We start from the raw sequence: 24,786 nt of genomic DNA on the forward strand, positions 1-24,786 counted from the left end.
CACAGACACGAGCACGCCTGCAGTCCTGCCAGGCCAGGGAGGCTCTGTCAGTCCACCCAGACCGAAGGGCCCACTCACGTGCACGCACCAAGGGCGTCCCGGAGAGGCGCACACACACACGCACACTCCAGTATAATCAGTACTGGCAGGGGCAGCATTCACTGCACATTTTGGGGAGCACAAAAGAATGTGCATAACATCCCCCGATACATCACCACCTGCCCAGCCGCCCATCAAGCAGCTGGAACTCACAACTGCCCACAGTGAGCAGGAAAGAGCTGACCACTGTCACCTGTCACCACCCAGCAAGGGGCAGTTTCTCTGTGGGCCGATCCAGCCAACGGGAGATCCAGTCTGGCAGGGCCAGAGCTCAAGGTGGGCAAGGGCTAATGGGCCTTGACAGGGTCAGTGGGGGTGGAGGGGGACCAAGGGACTGGGCACCGCAGGGGGCGCCCAGAGGCTGTATATCTAACCGCCATGCTCCCCCATATGCCCTCCTACCCTGAATACCATGGGTGGGGGTGGCGGCTGGACTTGGCGAGTCTGCCCCTCACCCCAGGAGGCCCTGCTGGAGGGGGGGTGCCCTGGCTAACGAGCACCCCCTGCCATCCCCTCCATATCCAGCGCTCCCAAGAGGCTGGGGGATATGAAGACCCCCAACAGGAAACGAGGGCCTTGCCCAGAGACCTTGAGATGGAGAAGGCCTTGTCCCTCATCCCAAATTGTACCTAAATAACTGTAGTAGAAAGGGGGGGCAGGGTCCCCCCTGTGAACCAAGCTCCCCTCCAGCCCAGGGAGGAGAGAGCAGTGTCTATAATTTGTTTTAATAATCCTGCTGAACTGGGAGAAAATTAACAAATGAGAAACCAGCTCGAAATTAATCAAACTTCCCGGTCCATCCCCCACCTTCCATCTTAATGAAGGTTATTTATCCAACAAGCAATAAAACACAGAATTAAATTAAACGGGCCCTTTCTTTTAGTCCCCCGCGCCTCTGCCCCAGGGAGGCAGTGTCTCCCTGCTCACAGCTCTATCAGCGGTGCCTGGAGGACCTCAGCAGGCCAGCAGCTCCCCACGGCAATAGGACAGCTTTCCCCAGAAGCTGCCCCGCGATGAATGCGCCCCTAGTCTGGGCCTCACTGCCAGCTCTCTACCAAAAACACATGCTGGGTACTCAGTCGCTCAGTTGTGTCCAACTCTTTGCGACCCCATGGACTGTAGCCCACCAGGCTCCTCTGTCCATGGGCATTCTCCAGGCAAAGATACTAGAGTAGGTTGCCATGCCCTCCTCCAGGGGCAAAAAATACAAGCAACAGTTAACTCAACCACCGTCCCAGGGAGGGACAGAGCCTGCTGTGTGCATCGGAGTGTCTTCATTTGGGAGGAGGGGGGCACTGCTCATGCTCCCCATCTTCCACCCCACAGAGAAACTGCAGAGCCCCCAGTCACCAGTCAGCTCAGGCCTGACTGCTGCAGGGACCACTCTGCCCGTCCTGATGCCCACAGCAGGCTGCAGGAGGAAGCACCCTCCTGGCTCCCACCTCTTGGTGGGAAGGGGCTGGCGGGCACTCAGGGTACAGGGGAAACTGAGACGGTCCCTCCTGCGAGGACGGAACTCAGTCCCCAGCTTAGGGCACAGGCATCGGGTGTCGCTGCCTCACCCTCAGGACCAGAGTGTGCCCCGCACCGTCCACCTCCTCAGCAGTCTGTCCAGCATCCGCTTCCCTAAACACCTCTTCCCTGCAGGCTTTGAACCCATGTGTGTTGCAGCCAGGGCTGGAGTCACAGCTTCCTAAATAACTACTCTTGGGCCCCCCCGGACCATTCTCATTTGCCCTGTCCCCCAGCTCTGAAATCTGTAATTATCATGGCCTTCCCTCCACAGCTTCCACAGACATTCTCCCACTTAAACCTCACACCAGCTCCGTGAGGGAGACATTTGCCATGATGCTCAACGCATGGTGCCCGGGGCTCAGAGAGGGCCCTGGACCAGGCCCATCCAGGCAGGCTGGGGGTCCCAGCTGTGGCGGCTCAGGTTTGGGGACCCTGGGTGTGGGGCAGGGGGCAGGAAGAACAGGGCTCTGCAGAATTGCCAGGCCTCCGGGAAGCCCCCTCGGGGGCCTTCTGGGGAAGGGGGCCAGGGGCTGATTGTCCCTGGCAGGAGGGTAGCAAGGGAGGGAGGGCCGTTACACACAGACTCCTCTGTGCCTGCCTCGGACACGGCAACACGTTCAGTCCACACACGGCAGCCTCTGAGACCATAAATCTGATCTCGTCACTTTCTGCTTAAGACCCTCCAAAGGCCGCTCATGCCCCTGGAGTGGACAATCACTCTCTGTCCCGGGACCCAGACCTCCTGCGGACCCAGCTCAGCAGCACTCTCCTCCTCTCCGAGCAGTCTCCTCATTACTCAGATGGACCAGGGCTGCTCCAGCTTTGGGGCCCTGACCCCGGCCGTGCCCTTCACCCCCACACCAGCCAGGCACCTGGCTCCTTTCCTCACTTGCCTCGGTCTATAGTCACAGGCCCCTTCCCTGACCACCGTAGACTAGCCCTTCGCCTCCTCCGTCACTCTCGAAACCTCTGGCCGTCTGCAGTTTTCCTCCACGGCGCCTGTCACCACATGAATTATGGTGTGTTTACTGTCTTTCTCCCCTGCTGGAAGGTCAGCTCCATGTGGGCAAGGGGGGCATGTGACGGCTCCCTGCTCTATTCCTAGCCTAGTCTAACATATGACTCACGGATTGGCCAATGAAGGATGGAATGAGTGAATGAATAACATCACATTTACGGCCGCCATAACCTCCAATCCGAAATGTTCCACTGGTCTCCTAACCACTCTCTCCACCTCAGGTCTTAACTTGCAACCAACCCTCCACTCCACACCCAAAGGAATGTTTTAACCCCAAACCGGACCAAGGCACCATCCTACTGGATCAAATCCACACTCTTGGCCTTGGCTCCTAATCCTTCCCAACTCCCTCTCCAGTGACCCTCTCCCAGGTCACAAGCCCTGCTGCCTCCATACCAGACGCACCTGAAGTTCCAGTCATACCTGTCCTTTCCACTGGAGCACCGTCATGGCTCCCTCTCTGCCTGCAGGACACCTCCTCCAGGCAGCCGCCTATGCATGCCCTGTCAGAACTGACCTCTCCCTCCTCTGAGCCCCCTCACACCCTCACCTGCGCCTCCACCACAGCTCTCCCACACCTCCAACTTGAGCTGTGACAAATCAGATGCATGTCCTACCGCCCCATCCAGGAAGGAAGGACCCAGATTTATTCACTGGCACTCTCTCCCATCCCCACCACCTGCTCCGGTATCTTGCATAAACTTAGAGCTCCATAAATATTTGCTGAATCCAATGGAACCCGTTCAAACACAGCCCAGGGAGAATGCCCATTAAGAGGGGCTTTTCCTCCAGGTTGCTGCCATTTCAGGCTGCTCTGAGGACAAACGGACCTTTAAGTGCCACTTAACTGCGGCACATGGGAGCAGTTGGCCCCGCATTCCACTCACCTCTCCTCAGGAGTTGCCTGGGAGGAAACCAATTCTCAGGGGTTGAGAGGTGACCAGGGCCCTGTTGGAATGGCAACATGCCACCTCTGGCCCAGCCACCAGCCCATAATAGCAGCTCCTGGCTCACCCGGCAGCTTGCATGTTGGGCACATGTGTGGCCACCCCCATGGGTGGGAACAGCAGGCACAACACAGCCACCACTGAATTATTTATTCTGTACATTGTTAGCGCAGCAGAGAGAGCAACTGTGTCTCCAGGCTTCAATTAAAATATCAAGGCGCCCGCACAGTCTGCCCAGCCACATGCCCAGCTCCCACCAAAACTGGCAGGATAACACCTCCTGGGACACCACAGCGCCCCTAAGGCCAGCTCGACCGCCCTCCTATGCTCCCCAACAGCCAAGTGCAATTTCAGGACCACGGACAGTGGCCTCCAGGCTGCTCTGGGGATCTGCCCCTGAAACACCCAGCAGAGCTTTCGGGGCTCTAAGAGAGCACTTAGTAAATCAATGAACTGAAAGAGCCTTTCCAGCTCCCCAAAGCGGCCCTGCGACAACCCTCGCTGGATTCTCAGCCTAACTCCCATTCTCCATCAGCTCTCAGTCCACCCCTACAACACTACAGCACATGCCCGGAAGGCCGGAGTTCAAGGCCAAGGCCCTCACCCCAGGCTCCGTGACAACTCTAGGCAGGCCACATCACCTGCCTGGGCTCCAGTGTTTTCACTTGGAAAATGCGAGTGATGGTGACTAGCCTGTGGTCTCTGGGATTGTCACACCCAATGGAAAGGGGTTTTGACAAGGTACAAACCTTGGCCATGCCAGAAAAGGGCTTTAATTTCATACGGGTGGGTTTCTTCGGCCTTTCCACCCCATCCCAACCTGGAAAGCCCCGATTCTAGGGCACAGACTCAGGATGGAGGAAAAGCTGACAGATCCTTCAGGAGCTGGCTGGGTCACAAGCTAACTAGGTCACCCACGAGATTTAATTCAACAACCCCCGGACTAGAATATGAGGCCGAGTGAAATCAAAGTGGGCGAGCTGAAAAAGAGCAAGAAATTCCAAACACATGCCGCCAAGAGCTGTGGAATGAGCAGAGGCTTCGGGGAGAGACAGTGCTGTGGGTTTCCCCTGCTTTCCGGACCTCACCTGTAGAACAGGGCCAGGACTACCAACTTCCCAGCCAGTGACTTACATCAGATAACCTACATGAAACTCCAGACACAGGGCCAGGGATGTAAATTCATCTATTTGTTTTACGAAACACCCATGAGGCTCCAGGCCCTACAGATAGAACAGAGGAGAAGAGGGACACAACTGCGTCTCTGGAGCTGACACCCAAGTGACCAGTGCTGTTATCCATCAGGATGTCAGGAGCACTGGCATTTGAGACGGGCCTTCGAAGCAAAGGTGGAATTTCCAAAGCAAAATAAAATGTAGCCAGAAGGTATCATTTCTTTGGGGAAATGTTTGGCAGTTCCTCCTAAATCTAATCATTCATTAAGCCAAAGAGTCAGCAATCATATATACCAACATTTATAAATATGATATAAATGAACACTTGTGTCCACTACTGTACAGCGAACTATTGTTTGCAATAGTCCCAACACAGTGGACTAGTACCGAGTAATGAAGAAGAGAAAATCACCAAAACGTCCAACTATGTGGGGGAATCTCACAGATAATGTGAGTGAAAGAAGAGGCCACAAACAAAAGACTGACTGTGTGATTCTGGCTCCGTGAAGCCCAAAACCAAGCAAGACCAATCCATGCTGTTAGAAATCAGGCTATCGATTAGCCTTGGGGAGAGAGGGATATGGACTGGGAGGGGCTCAGAGGAATGTTCTAGAGAACTGAAAATGTTCTGGATCTTTCTGTATCTTGATGCCATACAGGTATGCATTAATACATTTATAGAAGCTCATCAAGTAGTGTCTTGAAGTTTGTACTTTGCTATGTATAAGTTATACCCAATTTTTTTTTTTTAATGTAAAGAAAAGATGGACAGCGCATTCTTCAGGGGCTGAGGGAACATCCGAAGCAGAGGCTAGCAGATTGTACCTGGTGGGGGAGTTGGGGAGGGACCCAGGAGAAGTAGACTGGCAGGGGCAGGCGCTGGAGTCAAGGTGGGCAAGGCAGGCTGCCAAAGCAATGCCACCCTGGGAGGCCAGGGCTCCTGCCTCCTTCCCCATGCAGCCCTCGTGCCCACAGCAAATGGTGCCAGTGAGGTCCTCTCCCCTCCCTGCCGGCCTGGCCCCCTGCCCACCCCCTCCCTCAGCCACCACACTGGACTGCAACCCCAGAGCTGAATTTCCTGGGCTCTGGGGGTTTTCATCCTGAGTAGGAATCAAGCAAAGCCACAGTCCCCCAGCCTCAGGCCTGCAGTCAGCTGGGCACCTCTCCCCACCCCTGAGTCCTGCGCCCACAGTATCCCATGGACACCTGGTTCTGCCTCCTACGCTCCACCTGCCACATCCACCTTTCCACCCCCCCCCCCCGAGAGCACCTGCGCACCTGTCACTCCCAGGATAACCGCTCCAATTAAGTAGGGCCCTCCCACCTCCTGCTTCCCACCACCCAGCACCCTAGCCTTCCCCACCACATCTCCTGGTAAAGAGGGTCCACTGGACGTGCACAGACATGGCCGAGAAGGAGGCTCAGAAACCTCACGCCCCACCCACCCCAGCCACACAAGCCCACGTGACGCAAGCCCACTGGCTCCTCTAGGCAGCTCCTGAGCTGGGGGCCAGGGCCCAGCTCGGCCCTGCCTCCCACAACCTGCTACCCGAGGCTGCATGGACGCCAAGTCAGAACCAGGCACAGGGCCGCCTCTGGGGCCACGCTCCTGGCCACCGGGCACCGCTGAGTCCAGCCTTCACCCCTCGCTGACAAGAGCGCAAGAAGTTACACACACACTTGCCCTCTGGCCCAGCAATTGTTAGTAGGAGTCCCCCTACAGAGATGTGTGAAGCAGCCGATCATGAAGTCCCCCGTCGAGGCTGTTTTATAAAAGTACGAGATCAGAAACTAGCAAGGGTCAGGCCTGAGGAGACAGGAAGGAGGCAGGCAGTCCTGGGAGCCACATGCCATGAGCTCACCCAGTGGGGGCTGCGAGTGCGTGAAAATGGCGATGGGGAACACGCATGTGCACACACACCCTGCATGCTGGTGAACGGTACCCAGAACAGGCTGACACGGCAGCCAGGGCCAGGCTGAGAGCTCTCTGGAAGGCACACAGGGAGGGGTGGGGCCCCAGGGGAGGCCGGGGCTGGGGTCCAGCTTGGGCCCCCAGGGGAGACTGGCCGCGCTCACACAGTGATGCCCTCACTGACCAGGAGACCACCCCAAGGGTGCTCCAGGTGCCCCACAGCCAAATAGAGGCTCATTCAGGAGAGAGAAGCATCATTACAGGAGACTCTCTCAGGAACCCCCCCACACCCCCTCTTCCCCCATCCACCCCTCTCACCCCACCTTAGATGCTGGGGAAAGAGGCCAGGACTCAAAGTCAGGGGAGCCCAGCACGGAGGGGTGGGGCGGGGGACCTGCGGTCTGGTGCTGGGAGGAGAGAGGAGGGGGTCTGGATCCAGGCCCGGGGGAGGGGGGAGGGGAGGCGGGGGAGGGGCTCTCTCCCCCTGTGAGTGTGGTGTGCTCTCCTAATTGATTTTGGGTCTCTGTCACTAGGGTACTTAGGACCATCTTAGAAACCACTTAAGCAATTTAAAATAATCAAAGTACTCAGAAGGCACTTAACATTTCCTCACACTTCAGGCTTCCCATAAACCCCTTCCAGCTGCGACCAAGGGCCTTCCCCCCCCTCACCCCCGCAGTCAAGAGCAGCCCCTGCAGGGAAGGCAGGTGCCTGGTCTGCCCCAGCCCCGCACCCAGGTGGGCAGCACAGCCACCCCCCACAGGCACGCCGGGCTCCCCCGCCCACCTCTCACTCTCACCACCAGGTCTCTGGACACAGATCCCTCTGCCTGGAATGCCCTCCCCTGCCCAACAGCACGCCCCCAACCTAGCTAACTGTCTCCTGGCTGGTGCGCCTCAGCTAGTTGTCCTCCTATAGGAAGCCTTCCCTGATCCCCCCCAGGCAGGTCAAGGGGCCCCTCTCACCCACCTTCAGGGTACCTAGCCTGCCCCCATTAGAGCACTCATGTCTGTCATTGAATCACTGCCCATTTCATGCCCAAGCTCAGGGTTCTCTGCCCAGACTTCGTGTTTCTAGAGCATGGCACAGTCTGCACAAAGCAGGGGCCCGGATGTTTGTTCGGCAAAACAAGGAATCCAAGCATGACGTCACAGGGGGCGTCAGAGGGGACACTTCTCTGGAGAAGCCAGAGCCCAGCCGGGCTGCGGCCACCCTGGACACACCCCAGGCTACACCCTAGGGGGAAGGGCCAGCCTGGCTGATCCCTCACCATCACCGCCATCCCCGTTTTATGCACGAGGGCACCCCAGCTCAGAGAGACCCAGCACCTGGCCCAAAGTCGCACAGTGAGAACACAGCAGACCCAGGAGGGGCAGCTCTAAATGCAGGTCCAGGAAGCCCCCAAGGACTGATAAAATAAGACTCCACACCCTGAGTGTCTCCTTACAGGGCTGGCTCAGGCCCAGGCACCCCGGCAACACCTGCGTTAACAAGGCCCTGGGGATCCCAGAGGTGAGGCAGGCTTGGAAACCATTGTCCTGGCACAGAATGTGGGGGGCAATGTGGCAGCCTTGGGAAGAGTAAAAGCGGCATATTGCCCATGAGCCTGTAATTCCGCTCCTGGGTGAGACCCACGAGAAACTCTCCGAGAGCACAAGGAGACACTGGCAAAGAGAGTCACACAGAGAGGCCATCAGGAACTTGCCTAGGTGGCCACACGGAACAGAGAGCGGGCACTGTCAGAGCAGAGAGCTATGCGGCGAAGAACAAAGCAAACCTCAGAGGGACCTCCCTGGTGGCCCGGTGGTTAAGAATCTGTCTTCCAACGCAGGGGATGCAGGTTCGATCCCTGGTCAGATAACTAAGATCCTACATGTCATGGGGCAACTGGGCCTGCGTGCCCTAGAGCCTTTGAACCACAACTAGAGAGTCCGTGTGCCTCAACAAAAGAGTCTGCGTGACTCAGCTGAGACCCGACACGGCCAAAGAAATAAACATTTTTAAAAACAGGCAAACTGTGGAGCAGTGTGACATCACTCGCCCCTAGAACACACACAGTATGATCCTGTATCCATCATCCTACCGCATGCAAAACAGAGCCAAGCACCGTTTATGGAGAGATACATACATATATGCGGGCTTCCCTGGTAGCTCAACTGGGCAAGAATCCGCCCACAATGCAGGAGACCACAGTCAGTTCCTGGGGTGGGAAGATCCGCTGGAGAAGGGTTAGGCTACCCACTCCAGCATTCTTAGACTGCCCTGGTGGCTCAGATGGTAAGGAATCCGCCCACAGTGTGGAAGACCTGGGTTCAATCCCTGGGTTGGAGAGATCCCCTGGGGAAGGGAAAGGCTACCCACCCCAGTGTTCTTGCCTGCAGAATCCCCATGGACAAAGGAGCCTGGTGGGCTACAGTCCACGGGTCGCAAAGAGCCGGACACGGCTGAGCGACTAAGCGCACACGCATGTATATATTTTCAAGTGCGCAGGAACTAAAGGAATTACAAGCAGCTCGGCCGGGAGAAGGCTGGGGCTACCTCGGAGGGGAAGGAAGAGGAGTGGGAGGAGGCGTAAGCGGGGACCTCGGATTATATTTGCAATGTTTTCTTTCTTAAAAAGAGAAGTTTTGACACAATTAGAGTAAAATATCAGTATTTGACCAAGCCAGGGGCAGTTCATTATCTTATTCTCTATAATTTCCCGTATGCTTGAAAGAGTACATTATTAAAATATATGATGCCTGGTGAGAGAGGGAAATCCCTTCTTGTCAGACCCACATGAAGGGTGCCATTCATCTTTAATGAAATAAACGGGGCTCTTGGTGTGAGCTGGGGGCATCCCACTTCCTGCACCCCACTTTCCGCTGGTCTCCTCTCTGAACTGAGCCAACCCCGAAAGCCACATCCCTCAGAGCCCCACCACCCAGGCCTAAACCTCAAATCTCCCACCTTGAATTCACTCCTAAGGGTTAAGCATCACCGTCTTCCTGCCCCTCTGAGGGGGGGCTGCCCTGGATACTCTGGCAGCTTCCAGGACCTGACCCTGGTGGGGGGCGCTGCTCAGCCCGGGGGGGTGGGGGGGTACCGCAGGCACCCCTACTGCCCAGCAGTCCTGGCACAGGCCAGGGGGACCGAGGACAAGGCCGCCTCTCTTGACTGCGCAGCCCTGACAGGGGGCATGGAGCCCTGACAGGGGGCATGGAGGGCCGTCGGGGCCTCCCTGCTCTGCCCCGGGTAGGGGTGGGGCTCACAGGGCTCCGGCCCTCCAGACAGCTCAGCTGTGATGGCTTACATCTCCCTGGGTCCTGGCCCTGCGGCCCCATCACTGCCCTGGCGCTGGGACAGCGCTGAGCAGAGCACCCTGGGACCCTTCTTGGCACTGCAGGGAGAAGGCGAGGCACAGGGAGGAGGGAGGTGGGAGGGGAGAGGAGGAAGGGGGGAGGGGGAGAGGAGAGGAGGGGAAGGGGGAAGGGAAGGAGGGGGAGGGGCAGGGAGAGCCACCAGCCTCACCTCACGCATGCGCACAGGGCACCCCCCACCATGGCTACAGTCCCTCCAGCACCTCTGGGTACAAGGCCCGGTGCTGGCCGCTCTGCTGCTGCTGCTGCTGCTGCGTCGCTTCAGTCGTGTCCGACTCTGTGCGACCCCACAGACGGCAGCCCACCAGGCTCCCCCATCCCTGGGATTCTCCAGGCAAGAACACTGGAGTGGGTTGCCATTTCCTTCTCCAAGGCATGAAAGTGAAAAGTGAAAGGGAAGTCGCTCAGTCGTGTCCGACTCTGACCGCAGCCTACCAGGCTCCTCTGTCCGTGGGATTTTCCAGGCAAGAGTACTGGAGTGGGTTGCCATTGACTTCTCCTGCTGGCTGCTCTACAGCCTTCCAACTCATCGCAGAGACCGGAAACTAGGCTTGGAGAGGTTATGTGCCCTGCCAAAGGTCACCAAGCAGTCTGTGACCAAACCGTGATATTCCGCTTCAGAAGCAGGCCCTCACGCGTATGCCTGGCCTGGTCTCCCCTGGGAAGGACGCAGAGGCAGCCCTAGTCACCCGCAGGCCGGCAAAGTGGAGCCCTGACCGTGGCCAGGACTACTCCAAGGAACTTTCTGGAGCTCTGTCGGGGGCACCCTGTGTCAGGGGAGGGGAGCCTGCGTGGGTTGGGCATGAGGTGGGTTGGCGTCCAGGGTGGGCGCAAGGCTAGGGGGCGCATGGCCAGGAGCAGGTGGGCTTGGCAGCCGCTTCCAGCTCCTGCCTGAACCACATGCCCAGAAGGAGGCCACCCCAGGTCACCTGATGAGAGAGCCGGAGAGAGTCCAGAAGGGACCTGGAGGGAGAGGAGGAGGACATGGACGAAAACAGAACAGACACAGTGAGGCAGAGAGCCGCACACAGGGACAGAAAAAGGGCTCAGACCAAGGGCGTCCCTGCTCCCTCCCCCAGCAACCGAAGGCCATGCCTGCATCTCCTCATCCCGCCCAGCCCAGCGCCTCCGAGCCAGGGGCAAGCGTAAAGGTCAATGGGAATATAAAGTAGAATGTGCCTTCTTTTCATTTTCTCAGTCATAAAAATGCTAGTTTAATAAATTGGGGGGGAACTGAAAAGCACACAGCTCATTCCAGGGTGGGCAGGGGGCTGTGTGGCGGATTCAACCCCCCAGCCCCAAGAGCCCCACCCCTGCCCCGGGCAGGGTCAGTTCCCCAACACCTGGTCCCAAGGCTGGCAGGCTCCCTGATTTGTCTGTCTTCAGGCCAGGCACAGGGGATGAGGGGATGACCAGGAAAAAACCACCCTCGCCCTCGCCATGCTGGTGAACTTCGGGGAGACCCCCAGGGTACCCCAGGATTTCAGCCCTTGGGGGCCAGGAAAGCCTTTGGATGTTGAGTCAGGACTTGGAGGAGTCTGACTTTGCCCATCAGACCTTAAGAAGGGCATTCGAGGAGGAGGGCCTGGTCAAGGCATAGGCACGGAAGTAGGCTTTGGAAAGCCTGGCCCAGGATCCAGGAAGGCCCAGGGTGGCAGCCTGGACCCTGGAGAGTGAGCTGAGTGCTCCTGCACGGAAGGCTCCAGGTAAAGGACCAGGTCGGAGCCCACTTAATCACAGGCCCTTGGCTCACAGAGAGGGCAGCCAACCACCTAAGGTCACACAGTGAGTCAGCAGCAGAGCCAGGCCCAGGACGCAGGCCCCTGAGGTGTGGAAGGCTTCTGGTAAGGGGACCCTCAGCCCTCCCCCGAGGGAGCTGATGACACCCTACCATCCCCCTCACCTAACAGTGTGAGAGTCGGGAGGACCCCAGGGCCGTCTCACAGGGAGAGCTGGGTACACTCACCAGTCATTTCTCAGACAAAAGCCAGTGACCTGCCCCTCCACCCAACAGAGCCCTGACCCTGCTCAGCCCACACATCCCCCAAAGGCCCCTTGGATGCTGACAGCAGAAGAGAACAAAACTATTGGCCCTACTGTGCACCCACCATGCTTTCAGCTGCCCGTTCTTATCACTCAACACCTGCACCCTGAAAGGTAGCGACTCTGCCCAGTTTACAGATGGATGGTGAGGTCCAGAGAGGCTGAGTGATCCAGGGGCCAGGATCTGAGCGGCCCACTGTGTGGCTGCCTGTAAGGCCATTGCTGTGGGCTGGCCCTCATGACCAGGGACTCAGCTAGTATCCAGAGTCTCCATGCCAGGTCCCACCCTGGGCACTCTCTGTGTACTCCTCGAGTAACCCTCACGAGGCCCTATGAGGTGGAGGCAACAAGGGGCTCCACCTTATAGACGAGGAAACTGAGGCACAAAGAGGCGCCTCTCACATAATGAATGGGAGGGCAGGAGTGTGAACCCGGCCACCTGGCCCAGGGCACAGGCTTTAACCACTGACTGCTACTTCCCCTGAGGGTCCCCACCTGCCTCCCTCTAGTCTTCAGCTCTGTCCTCAAGCCAGCAAGGGGTGGGTGAGGAGAGCAGGGAAATGCAGGGGGAGGAGTTGGAAGAGGTACCAGGCACTTGGCAGCGAATGGCAGCAAGGGAGAGCCGAGGGGAAGCACACGCCTCCCACAGGGAGGGCTCTGTCCTTACCTCTGCTCCCCATTGCCTCTGCAGCTTCACAGGGACTGGTCAGGAAGCACCTTCCTGTCTTACAGGTGAGGGAACTGGACTCCTGAGAGAACCAGTGACTCGCCAAGGCCACCAAAGTCCTGCTGCCCCCGCCTCCCACAATACCCGTCGTAGACAGAAGGAACAGGACATGGGTTTTAGAGCCCCCTTGGTCCTCCCCTGCCTGCCCCCCAGCTCGCTGCATCCTCCTGCTTGAGCTCCTGGGTCAACAAAGCAGTCTTGCCCCAGGGCCTTTGCACTCTGCTGTTCTCTGTACCACTCTCTCTCCAGATAGCCACAGGACAACCCTCTTCACTCAAGTTTATGCACAAATGTCCCCTCTTCAAAAAGTCCACCTCCTCATGTCCACACTGCTATATTTAAAACGGATAACCCACAAGGGCCTACTGTACCGCACATGGAACTCTGCTTAATGATGTGTGGCAGCTTGGATGGGAGGGAGGGTTTGGGGAGAATGGCTGAATCCCTTTGCTGTTCATCTGAAACTATCACAACATTGTTAATCAGCTATACCCCAACACAAAATAAAAAGTTTAAAGAAAAAAAAAAAAGTTCACCTCCAGCCACCTTTCTCAATGGGCACTCCGCCCACCACGGCTCTCCAGCCACTTCCTGGCTTTGTCCTGCAGGGAACTGCTTCCCTGACAATTACACGTCGAGGCGTTCCCCCTGTTCCCTGCCTGCCTTCCCTTCAAACACGGAAACCCTCAAGGGCCAGGACCCCATCTGCTTTGTTTCCTGGTGGATAAAGTTGCTGAGCGTGGCGGTTCTCCACCTGGGTTGCACCTGAGTATCAGCCCAGGCCCCATCTCATAGCATTTAAACCTGAATTCGTGCAATGAGGCTTGGATACCCCGGGTATTTTACACTCCCCAGCTGATGCCAACGTGCAGCCAGATGGAGACCACAGTGCCAGCGGAGCAAGGCCCGGAGGGGACGCTCAGTACAGATTCAGCAAGTGCATCAATGAGCGGATGAGTGAGTGAATGGATTCTTTTTTTAAATACGTATTATTATTTATTTAGCCACGCCAGATCCTAGCTGCAGCACTCAGGATCTTCACTCTTTGTTGTAGCAGGCAGGATCTTTTTTTTTTTTCAGCTGTGGCATGAGGAATCTTTAGTTGTGGCATATAGATGGGATCTAGTTCTCTGCCCAGGGATCAGACCCGGGCCCCCTGCCTTGGGAGCAAGGAGTCTTAGACACCAGACCACGAGGGAAGTCCGCAGTGAATGGATTCTCCCACATGGGTCAACCAAGGTCCAGATCAGGGACAGGGAGCCAGAAACCAGTAGTCAAGCTTGAGTTTCCCCAGGTTCAGCCCCCCCACAGCGTCACTCGCCTCCTCCAGCACATCTCCAGCAAGTCGACCCAGATGCCCTGAAAAGCCTCCACTCACTCCTGTCTATCCCTCATAATGAGCCTGTTTGCCAGTCCAGCGGTCAGGGCTGAAACCGTCCTGTTTCTACCCCCAAACTTCCCATATTCAGACAGGTCTTGCAACCTGAGGGTGCACCGGGGAGGAAGTGGGCTCTAGAGGGCTGCAGAGTGAGCAGGAGCACTCCCTGGAGAAGCCAGATGGCACAGAACACCAGACACGGAAGAGGGCTCAGAGGTCTGTCCAGCGGCCTGCCAAGCCTCCCTACAGGTTTGCAGCTGCAGACCAGGCCCCAGGGCTCCTCAGCAGCTGCAGGCCCAGGAGTCCATTGCTCCCAGGTGACTATGATGAGCCGCAAGGCTTGAGAGCTATCGGGGCAATGCACCCTATACCGCAGCGCCCCACCCACAGGGAGTGGGAGCGCAGAGAGAACTGGAGCCCGGGTGTCAGCGCCGCCTCCCCACCCTCCCCCACCGGGGCTGTGTTTTCCCTCTCCTCACCTAGCTCCCCGCTCGGTTCAGGCCTGGGTCTGACCCTGGCTCTTGAGGCCCCCTCCGCAGACTCCCACCACAAAGGGACACCTAGGATTTGGGGGAAGGAGAGTCTGTAACAGCAGAGGGAGGGCTGGTCCTCCCCCCAGGGGAACAGCCCCTGATGTCACCCTCAGCAAGTGACCCTCAGGTCACTTCCCACGCCTCCTCCGCCTTCACCCCTCAGTGTCATCCAGCCTGCTCTGGTAACACCAGCACGGCCTAAGCACCTGCTAAAGGCTTTGCCTACATTATCCCTGCTGCCAGACGAGGACCTGCACGCTCCTTTACAGATGCAGAAACTGAGGCTCAGCAAGAGCTGCACAGGGAGCATGGGGCCAGGTCTCACCAAGCCTACCTGATGGCCAAGAGGAAGGAGAGCAGAGTAGCAGAAAGGTAGAAGTGGTAACAAGCGGCACAAAGATGCAGCCGCTGGGGCTCCTCCCCGAGCACCCCACTGACTAGCCGGCGACCTCGGGGAAGCCGCTTAGCTTCTCTGTGCCTCAGTCCTGCATCTGTAGAATGAGGATAAACACCACATGCCTACCCTGGGTAGGTGCTGTGAGGACTGGGGCAGACCCTGACGCAGGAAGTGTGCTGTGTGAATGCTGGGATTACTGTACCCCAACAACCTCTTCAGGAGAACCCCTCATTCACTCCTCACACATTTGCAAAGCGAGATTTCTTGGGACAAATCTCTAATAACAGCCAACAGCAGGACATGGAGGTACGTTTTAACAGGGAACAAAACCTTAAGCGAAAGGGATTCCATAGAGGAGCTGGAGGTATTTGGAGGGTGGAGAAGCCCCTGATGCTGGAAAAGACTGAAGGCAGGAGGAGAAGGGGACGACAGAGGATGGGATGGTTGGATGGCATCACCAACTCAATGGACATGAGTTTGAGCAGGCTCTGGGAGACGGTGAAGGACAAGGAGGCCTGGCGCGCTGCAGTCCATGGGGTTGCAGAGCTGGACGTGACCTAGTGACTGAACAATAACAACGAAACCCAACCAGGTGTCCTGTGCAGTGTCCCCGGCTGCTCAGGTTAAAGAATCTGCCTGCAGCGCAGGAGACGCGGGTTCGATTCCTAGGTCAAAAAGATCCCCTGGAGAAGGAAATGGCAACCCACTCCAGTATTCTTGCTTGGAGAATCCCACGGACAGAGGAGCCTGGTGCGCTACAGTCCATAGGGTCGCAAGGAGTCTAACATGACTTAGCGCCTAAACAACAACAAACACATCTAGGTGGCCCAGGGCTCACCACAGTGCTGGGCTCTGGGAGGCAACGGTGGGCAGTGACTGGAGCCCACAGCAAGGCGAGCTCAGCCACACTCACCCCCACAGCCAGAGGCTCACGCAGGCTCCGCAGACCAGGCCACCCTGCTGTCACCGCAGAGTCTGGGGAGACCTGGACGCGCCCTGCTCTCCATGAGTCCATCCAGCTAAGATTTCCCGCGGGCCCCCATGGGCCTGGCCTCCACTGGGGTCCTGTAGGTGCTGCTTACAGGCCAGCAGGGCTCCGCTGATGGCGTCTGTCTCCTCTCCTCAGTTCCGAGGGCGTAGCTCAAGAGCAGTCCTAGACAGTGTGTACATGAACAGGCAGGGCTGTGCGTCCATAAAACTTTAAGGACGCTGAAATTTGAGTTTCACATAATTTTCCTGTGTCATGACTTGTTGCTTTTATTTTCTTTCCAACCATCTGAAACACGGGAACCATTCTCAGCTCATGGGTCGTACAGAAACAGGCAGCAGGCCAGAGGAGAAGCCGAGAGAAACAGGGAAACAAAGAAACGCGGACGAGACTACAAACTGTGGTGAGGGTCGTGAAGCGGAAGATGTGAAAGTAAGATAGAATCACTGGGGGGTGGAGGGTGTTCCTCTGAAGACAGTCCATTTAAACTTTAGGTTGAATAAGGAGGATCAGCATCGGAGTAGGAGGAGGCCATTACAATGTCCCGCTGTAGAGGGGAAAGCAGGTGCAAAGGCCCTGTGATGGGAAAACAGCCAGTGTTTTCAAGCAACATAAAGCAGCAGGACAGGTGCAGAGTGCACCCAGGAGAGGCTGAAAGATGCGGTCAGGGCACCAGGTATCTCAGGGTCTCTCAGACTGGCCAGCAGTGTGGAGGCTTGCATTTTAATCAAAGAGCAACACAAAGCCAAGGGAAAGTTTAAGTGGGGGTGAGCTTGTTGGATTTGACCTTGAGGAAGATCATTCTGGCCACTGAGCAAAGGTTTGGCTGCGGAAAGACCTGTTTGGAAGCAGGGAGAGGAGAGAGAGGTTTCAGCAGGGCCCAGGTCAGAGAGCATCCGTGGCGGGGAGACCCCAGGACACGTTCAAAAGGAGAGCCCACAGGCTGTGTGGCAGCAAACAGAGGGAGGTCAAAACGCCATCAAGGTTTCTGCCTGGGCCCTAGAAAGATGAAGCTGTCTTCACGGCAGACAGGCAGGCCGCGGGAGAGGGGGCGGACCCTCTCCAAAGTTACTCCTGCTTGTGCAACGCAACATTTTGAAGACACAAACGCCATGTCCTCAACAGAGCATCGGTATCAGCTGAGCCATGTCTCCCCTTGGCTGGCCGGGTCAGCCAAGCACCCGGCAGGCAGCTTTCTCTAACACACTGTTCTACTGTGTCTCAGTCGTGTCTGACTCTCTCGCGACCCCATGCACGTAGCCCACCAGGCTCCTCGGTCCGTGGGATTTTCCAGGCAAGAATACTGGAGTGAGTTGCCATTTCCTCCTCCAAGGGATCTTCCCAACTCAGGGGTTGAACCCACGTCTTCTGCGTCAGCGAGCGGATTCTTTACCACTGCGCCACCTGGGACGCCCAAGCACCCCAAACCCTCACAGAGCTTCCATCCCCAGGAAGGACAAGCCCTCGCGGTCCAGGCTGGCATGGCACACAGAGGACCAACGTCTTGCATCCATGATCCTGGCCCGGCCTCTCCTAGGAAGCGGGGCACCTGCCCCCGCCTGCTGGCAGGCATCCCCTCCACCCTCTCTCCTGCCGGCCCCTTCCTGCCCTCCCTTCCCTAGTGCTCAGGCCCCGCTGTGGCAACAGCAGAAAACCTTCATTATGGGCAAGTTATGCTGGCCGCTCAGGCTCCACACTGCACGGGGCCTGGCAGATGGTGGGGCCCCTCCAGGATCAGCCTCAAAGGTCACCGTCTGTCCCTGCCCACCCAGTCCAGCCTCTTCCACGTCGACGGAGTTCCTCATGCTGACTTAAAGTCTGGCTGCAAGCTGTGCAGTGACATTTCCTGCGGGCTGACTGTGTGCCAGGCACCAACCAGGCAAGTCTTTTCTGGACATCAACCCTTAACTCCTACACCTGGCTGAGGAGACCACTATCACCCTCATTTCACAAAGGAGGAAACTGAAGCACAAATAGGCTAAACGATTTGCCAAGATGGCAAAAGTTGTCTGGCCCCAGTGTCCAAATTTTTTTTTTAATTTATTTACTTATTCAGCTGTGCTGGGTCTTAGCTGAAGCACTGGGGATCTAGTGCCACAGCCAGGGGTCAAACCTGGGCTCCCACGTGAGGGGTGCAGAGTCTTAGCCACTGGACCACTGGGGAAGTCCCTCCAGGGTCCAATTTCTTAATCACCATGCTAGCTCATATTCCCATCTTCAAGCCTCAGTTGTTTTTTCCTCCATTTCAAAAATGAGGAACTCAATGCAATTATTTCTGGATCCTTCTGAGCTCTTATAGGGTCAAGGATTCGAAAACTGCTTTCTCCCAGGGCACTTTCTATGTTCTTTCTCCTCCCAGAAATATTGCTTTCAGGAAGAGATTGGATTGGCTCATTCATACTATGGTGTAAATGACTGATACAGAGATTGGATGTGGTGGACATGGTGAGGTGACTCTGGTGGCACAGAGGTTCAAACCCAGACCTGACTGCTTTCAGAACCTGTCCCCACAACATGCCACACAAGCCACTTCCTCTGGGTTAGGCTCTCCTCCAAAATGTACTCCTTACCTCCATCAATATTTCCTGTCCTAGGAGAATGGAGCCAAAATGAAGATGAAAGTGGGGTTGGGAATAGAAGGGTAAAGGATACAAGCTGTCAGACCTACAGCTCCCCAAAGTCAGAGCTTCTGATCCCGAATGAAGGCCTAGGTTCGAGGCCCACGTCCAGCCCTGTGGCTCTGCAGAGGCAGTCTGGGACCTGGCCCCCAGCCCTGGCCTGTCATTCAATCAGGGCTCAGTGTCCACTGCTGTGGGATGCAAGCTGCCCCTTCAAGCTCTGGCAGGTGTGAGTTTTGTTCATACCCTGGCCCTGATGGAACCCTATGAGCATTCTCCCAGCCGGAAATCACCCTCTCTGAGCTGTGCACCAGAAATCTACCTCGTGGAGGAAGGAGAGAGCTGTAAGCACAGCCTCTGGGGGAGTTCCCAGCAGGCCCCACTAATGGCCTTGGTGGAGTGCGCTGGGCACGGCGGTGCCCTCTGAAAGAGACCCCTGGCACGGCAGCTTCCCCAGGCCCAAGAGGCCCCTCCCTCAGCCTCTCCTGCTCGAGGCTCTGCCCCTGACCTCCCTCCCCAAAGTTCAATCTTTTTGCCTCTGTAAACGGCTTTTCTGTTTCTCGCCCAGCCTCTCATTTCTATCAGTTTAATTATTGAGGAGCCCTCTTGTCGCCAGCCTGGAACATTAATGCTGTTAAAAGGGACCCAGGGACTTCGGACCACAGCCAGCTGTCTCTTTCTGGCTCTCTCCCCGTCCCCCCCATCACTCCCCCACTTTCCTTTCCCAAGAGCCCCCTCTGTTCCCCCCTTCCTTCCCCCAAGCCTCTCCCTCCCAGTCCCGTCTCAGTCTCTGAGCCTGGGGTCTCCTGACTCCCACTCCCACCCGCTTATCTCCCTGTGATCTCAGGAGGTGCAGACAAAACAGAGGCCACGGCCACACTCACGTGTGACCGGATGGTCTGGGGAAAAGGAACACCCAGGGTCCCCCAGCAGGTGAGGCCCTTTGGCCCCAGGCGTCCTCACCAGAGACCTTTCCATCCTAGGGGGGATCAGCTCAGAAGTCGCAGCCCACTCCCGCACGGGCCCTCCCAGAACCCACTTCAAGGCCTGATGCTGACGGCAGCCCTTCTTAGACTCTTTCTCCAGTGACGCCCCTCAGCTCCTTTGATCTCTCCCACCTCCCTATAAAGTGGGTACTGGCTCTCCTCTGGGAGACAGTGGGGAGGGACCCTCACCGATGTCCTAGCCCTAAGGGCCTGATCACGTTGTTTTAACATTTTTATAAAACGCTTTTTAACATTTATTTGTATCTGTTTTATTTCATTTGGTTGTGCCAGGTTTGGGTTGTGGCACATGGAACCTTCCATCGTCTTTGCAGCATGCAGAATCTTTAGTTTTAACTTGCAAACTCTTAGTTGTAGCGTATGGGATCTAGTTCCCTGGCCAGGGATGGAACTAGGGCCTCCTGCATAGGGAGGTCAGAGTCTTAGCCACTGAACCACCAGGGAAGTCCTTATAAAACACATTCTAAAACACCCAGAGTCACCACAGCAGCCCCACCTGTGGTCTGGCCTTCTCATAGACGGAGGGGCGGGGGCGGGGGGGGGGGGGCTGTGCCCATTCAGATAGGCAGGCCTCTGCTCCATGACACCTGCTGGCCCAGGTCACCGCCCCTCCCAGCCCCGGGGCAGGCAGGCTGAAACGATGACTCAGCTGGCCCAAACCTCAATAGGCCCAGGGCTGGGACCACTGAGCCCTGCTCCCTCTCCCCTCTGGGTCTGTCCTCCTCACTACAAAATCGGGCAGAGGGGCTGGACCAGGTTCCCAGTCCCCACCCCACCAAAGAATGACCAAAGGCAACACTGCTCCCCAGCGGTTGTTCAAACTGTCCACTGCCAAGGCAAAAGTTTCCTTCAAGACTCCTTCTGCATCAGGATGCATTTGTTTTTAAAATTAAAATAGTGTTTTCATCCAGATCATTAAGCAAAACCAGCACTCCAGGAAGAAGGCCTCAAGTCAAGGGCTGCACAGCACCCATGGCCAGACCAGCCTGTGGCAAAGTTCCAACCCTGCTCCGCTAGACAGGATAGCCAACACGGGACACACACCACTGACCCCACTTCTACCCCAGCCTCCCCAGAAATGCCCCTAAGTACTACTGCATCATGGGACTGGGCAAATGGGTTCCAGAAAAGGCCCAGGAGAGAGGGCTCCAGCCTCAGCACTTCCCACCCTGCATGAGGCCAAGAAGGCTCTCTGTCCACTCCCTAACTCTGGAGATTTTGAGGAGACAAGGAGCCAACTCCAGAGGCCAAGAATCTAACATGAGGGTGAAGGAGGGACATAGAGGCTCCCTTTGCGCCTCCCTTCCTCCCCCCTCATCCTGTTCTCTTTCCCTCTTTCCCTCTCTCTCTGTCTCTGTCTCTGTCTCTGTCTGTCTGTCTGTCTGTCTGTCTCTCTCTCTCTCTCTCTCTCTCTCTCTCTCTCACACACACACACACACACACACACACACACACACAGAGCAAATGAGGAGGCTCCCAGAGAGGAGCGGGCATATAATTATTGGTAAAATGCTTGTAATGTTTTTCTCTCTACCCGGTAGCTTTCAGTTGTTTTAGCAGCTTAGCGAAGCACTTGGCTCCAATTGAATTGCAAATCAGCAGCTCCTGCCCCTGGAAGAGAGGAAGGGGGGCGGCAGAGAGGGGGCAGGGAGGGACTCCAGAAGGGAGAAAGGTGTGCAAGGAAGAGGGGCAGAAGGAAAGGAATGAGCCGGGGAAGCTCCGTTGGGGACCCAGGGCACCAGAGATGGGACCACCCGTTCCTCCAGGCCTTTCTTGTCCGCAGCTCCAGTCACTGTGGGCTGAGAGCTAATGCCTCCTGCAAAAAACCAGGACACATTTTCTAACTATAATCCTGAGGTGGAGCGGGAGGGCCACACGGGGCTTTCTCAACTACCCAGAGGAAAAAAACAGATCTTTCTTGGGAATTGCAATTATTGGAAAACAATGTCAAAACAAAAGTCTTGCTTTTTCTCCCTGGCAATCTCCAACATTCACACTTCCAGTCTATGTCTATCTTTTAACCTGTGTACCTTTCTATCTACCTATATTTCTGTCCATCCATCTGTCTGGGGCTTTTTTTATATCTCTGTCCGCCTGTCTCCTCCTCCCTCCTGTTGTTCAGCAGCACTTCCTTTCCCTCCTGGTTCAGAATTCCCCGCAGAGGAGCAGAGTTGATCAAAAGGCTGCCTGCAGCAGGTGCTGTTTCAGCACCACGGTCAGCTCCACTGAGCTGGGACCTTCTCTCAGACCACAGGCAAGTCAGCCCCAGATTCTCACACACCAATGTGGGTATTGGGGAGCAACACACTCTCTCCCTGGGATTCAGGAGGAGAAGAGGAGAAAGGAGCTGGGCAGGCACTAACCTTGAAGAGGCGAAGGATGTTGGCCACCATGATGGAGACGGAACTCCCGGAAGCACCAATGACGCCCACCACGCGCTCAGGTTTGGTGATGATGGGCGGGCCACCACTGCCACAGCGGACCTCCGTGCCGTCCTTCTCGATGAGCGCCTGCACAAAGGTCAGCGACTGCTCCAGGGCATGGGTGTCCCTGGAGCAGGTGTCCAGAATGCGGGCGCCCAGCGTGATGTTGGGCAGCAGGTCCGGGTCATTGTTGATGCGGTCCAGAGCAAACAGCATGGCCTCCAGCCGGTGGATGCCCTTCTCCTTCTTGAGTTCTCCACAGGCCTTGCCCTCCGAGCCCCGGCCGTGCACTGGGAACAGGCCTCCCAGAGTGATGTCCCCGTCTATGCGGATGGAATTCATGTGAGGGTGGCCTTTGGGCTTCCCCAGGGAGGAGGGCACCCAGGGCCCGGAAAGGCTGAGGAGCAGGCAAAGGGGCAGCTGGGCCCACCACCAGCCCCAGCCCCTCTTCCCAGGCATCTCGGAAATCCCTAGAGACCCATGAATGGCAGGCCTCGCTCCTAGCCTTGGCGGGCCCCAGGCCCCATGGCCTGGACGAGCATGGGCACAGCGGCCCCCACTGGTCTCTCCAGGGCAGCTTCAGCAGCAGGGTGGCTGAGGGCGGCCAACGGGCAGAACCGTGCTGGTGTACCTCGGCCCCCGGCGACGCTCAGTTGTGGGACAGGCTGCACTCGGACAGCAGGGAGTAGCTGGGGTGCAGCAAAGCTCTGATCTTGGTCCCCACTTCCTGCAGGCCTCTTCTCAGTGGATGACCGTGAAAGGTGGAGAGTGCTCCTAGCTGGGCAGATCTTGGCATCAGGGAGAAAACAGCTCCAGAGCTCTCCTCTTACCAACCTGAGAAAGAGAGAGAGAGAATCAGAGAAGCCGGAGAAGACATTAGCTATTCGCATCTTTCATCAGGAGCCTGGGAGCAGGAGATGCTGGAGGTTGTGGGCAAAGACACCACAGACCTCCTGAACTTGGCTTCCTCTCCACTGCCGCTCGACTTTGGTGCAGATGAGAGAACTTAAGGCAGAAACTGGGTCATGTCTGAAGGTTCCTGGTGCCCACTGCTGCCAGACCAGAGGCCTCAGAGAACATACCCCCAGGGGACCCCCGGAGACCTAGGAAGAAGAGGGGTCTCCTCTCAACAGGAACCCACAGGAAGGAGCAAGCACGCAAAAACCGGCCCCGCTGGACACAACCCATTTCAGAGATGGGAACACTGAGGCCCGAAGCAGGAGAGCACTTGGCCCAAGTTACACAGGGGGCGAACAGCAGAACACTGCCTGAAACCCAATGCCCGGCCCCCAGTTCTGGAACCAGACACACAGGCTCCTTGAGGACTCGGAAATGAGGAAAGAAAGCAGGGCCTCAGAAGAAGTCAGGCTGAGAGCCGCTCAGTCTGAAGGCCAAGAGAAGCTGGGGCTGGTGGAGCTGGGGAGGGTGGACCCTCCATTTCCGCCCCAGGTGCCCTGCTACCCCGCCAGAGGGTCAACGCAGCGGAGGCTCTTTTTCTCTTGCTGGGCCCCCCGCCCACCCCAGGGGTCTTTATACCTCTCCATTTCTCTTCGCCACTTCCTCCCTCTAAGAGCAGGCTCAGGTTCTGGCCTGAGCTAGTGCACATTATTACGATGACCGTCATTATTATTGTTGTTGTGATTAAATATTTATCTGAGAGGGGAGAGGAGAGAACACCAGCTCTTCCTCATTCTCATTGCTAATCTGGGCTAATTTCCCCAGGGCTTCCTTCCCGGGGCCCAGCCTTCCCTCGGTGCCAGCAACTTCCCTCCCCTCGACTTGGGAGGCCTCGGGGAGAAAGGCTGAAAGCTGAGTCAGGGCGGGGTCCGGGGTGGGGGGCGACCTCAAGGCCCCCTTCCCTGTGCATCCGTCAAATGAAGACCAGCAGCCGCTCACCTGATCTGTACCTCGGTCTCCCCACCCGTGTGAAAGAGCCTGTGTTTGGGTTGGGAGGCTTCTCTGGAGACGTGGTCCCTCCATGAAGACCAAGTTGGGGCTCAGAGCCACCATCCCCACCAGAGGCTCCCAGGGCTCTGGAAAGGGCAGGGAAGCATGGGAGACCGCCCCCCAGGATCCAGCCTTGGCTCCTGGGCTTCTCCAGCAAGCGCCTTCTGGACGCTCACCTCACATCTCGCCCCTCATCCAAATGCTGCCTCCATTAACTCCTCAGAGGCCAAGAGGAGGGCTCGTAATTCTCCTCAGCAGCCTTCTGCAGGTGAAGCAGTCTCCCAGAGGGACCAGGTGACTCCCCACTCAAGGCGGGTGAGGGCTCAGATCCAGCACCTGTCACACCGAGAGCGCCTGGGGAGGCCGGCAGGAAGCCAGGACCCAGTGACCTAGGGCTGGGGGTCAGCGCTCTGGGGAGGGCTGAAGATCTGTCAAAATACAGGCGAGGGGCAGCTACACCTGTGCAGACCCCTCAAGAGCACTCACACCTTCGTGAGAGTTATCTGAGGCCTCTCCCAGGTAGCTCTGGGGAGTGAGGGGTGCTGTGGGGTGCTGGCTGCCAAGGCCGGTTCTAGGCAATTCCAACAAGAAAGAGCAGGAGTCCCGGACCACCCTGCAGTTCCACTGCTGCCCTGCTGGAGGCCACGCTTGTCCCCCAGGGAGTCCTCAGTTTCAACATCTGTAAAATGGATGGGCTGGAGTA

The 24,786-nt window shown here is 57.0% G+C and overlaps 1 protein-coding gene across 2 annotated transcripts in view; it reads right to left on the minus strand.

Moving 5' to 3' along the window:
• Positions 1 to 22,600, minus strand: part of GRM4 (glutamate metabotropic receptor 4) — a 103,545-nt gene extending 80,945 nt beyond the window's left edge. For both annotated transcript variants that reach the window (XM_069564672.1, XM_069564671.1), the window contains exon 1: positions 22,077 to 22,600. In XM_069564672.1, the coding sequence (XP_069420773.1) occupies positions 22,077 to 22,595 (519 nt within the window). In that variant the 5' untranslated portion in view covers positions 22,596 to 22,600. The remainder of the gene's footprint in view (positions 1 to 22,076) is intronic.
• Positions 22,601 to 24,786: the final 2,186 nt, after the last annotated feature.

This window comes from Ovis canadensis, chromosome 20 (genome assembly GCF_042477335.2).
Source record: "Ovis canadensis isolate MfBH-ARS-UI-01 breed Bighorn chromosome 20, ARS-UI_OviCan_v2, whole genome shotgun sequence".
NCBI lineage: Eukaryota > Metazoa > Chordata > Mammalia > Artiodactyla > Bovidae > Ovis > Ovis canadensis.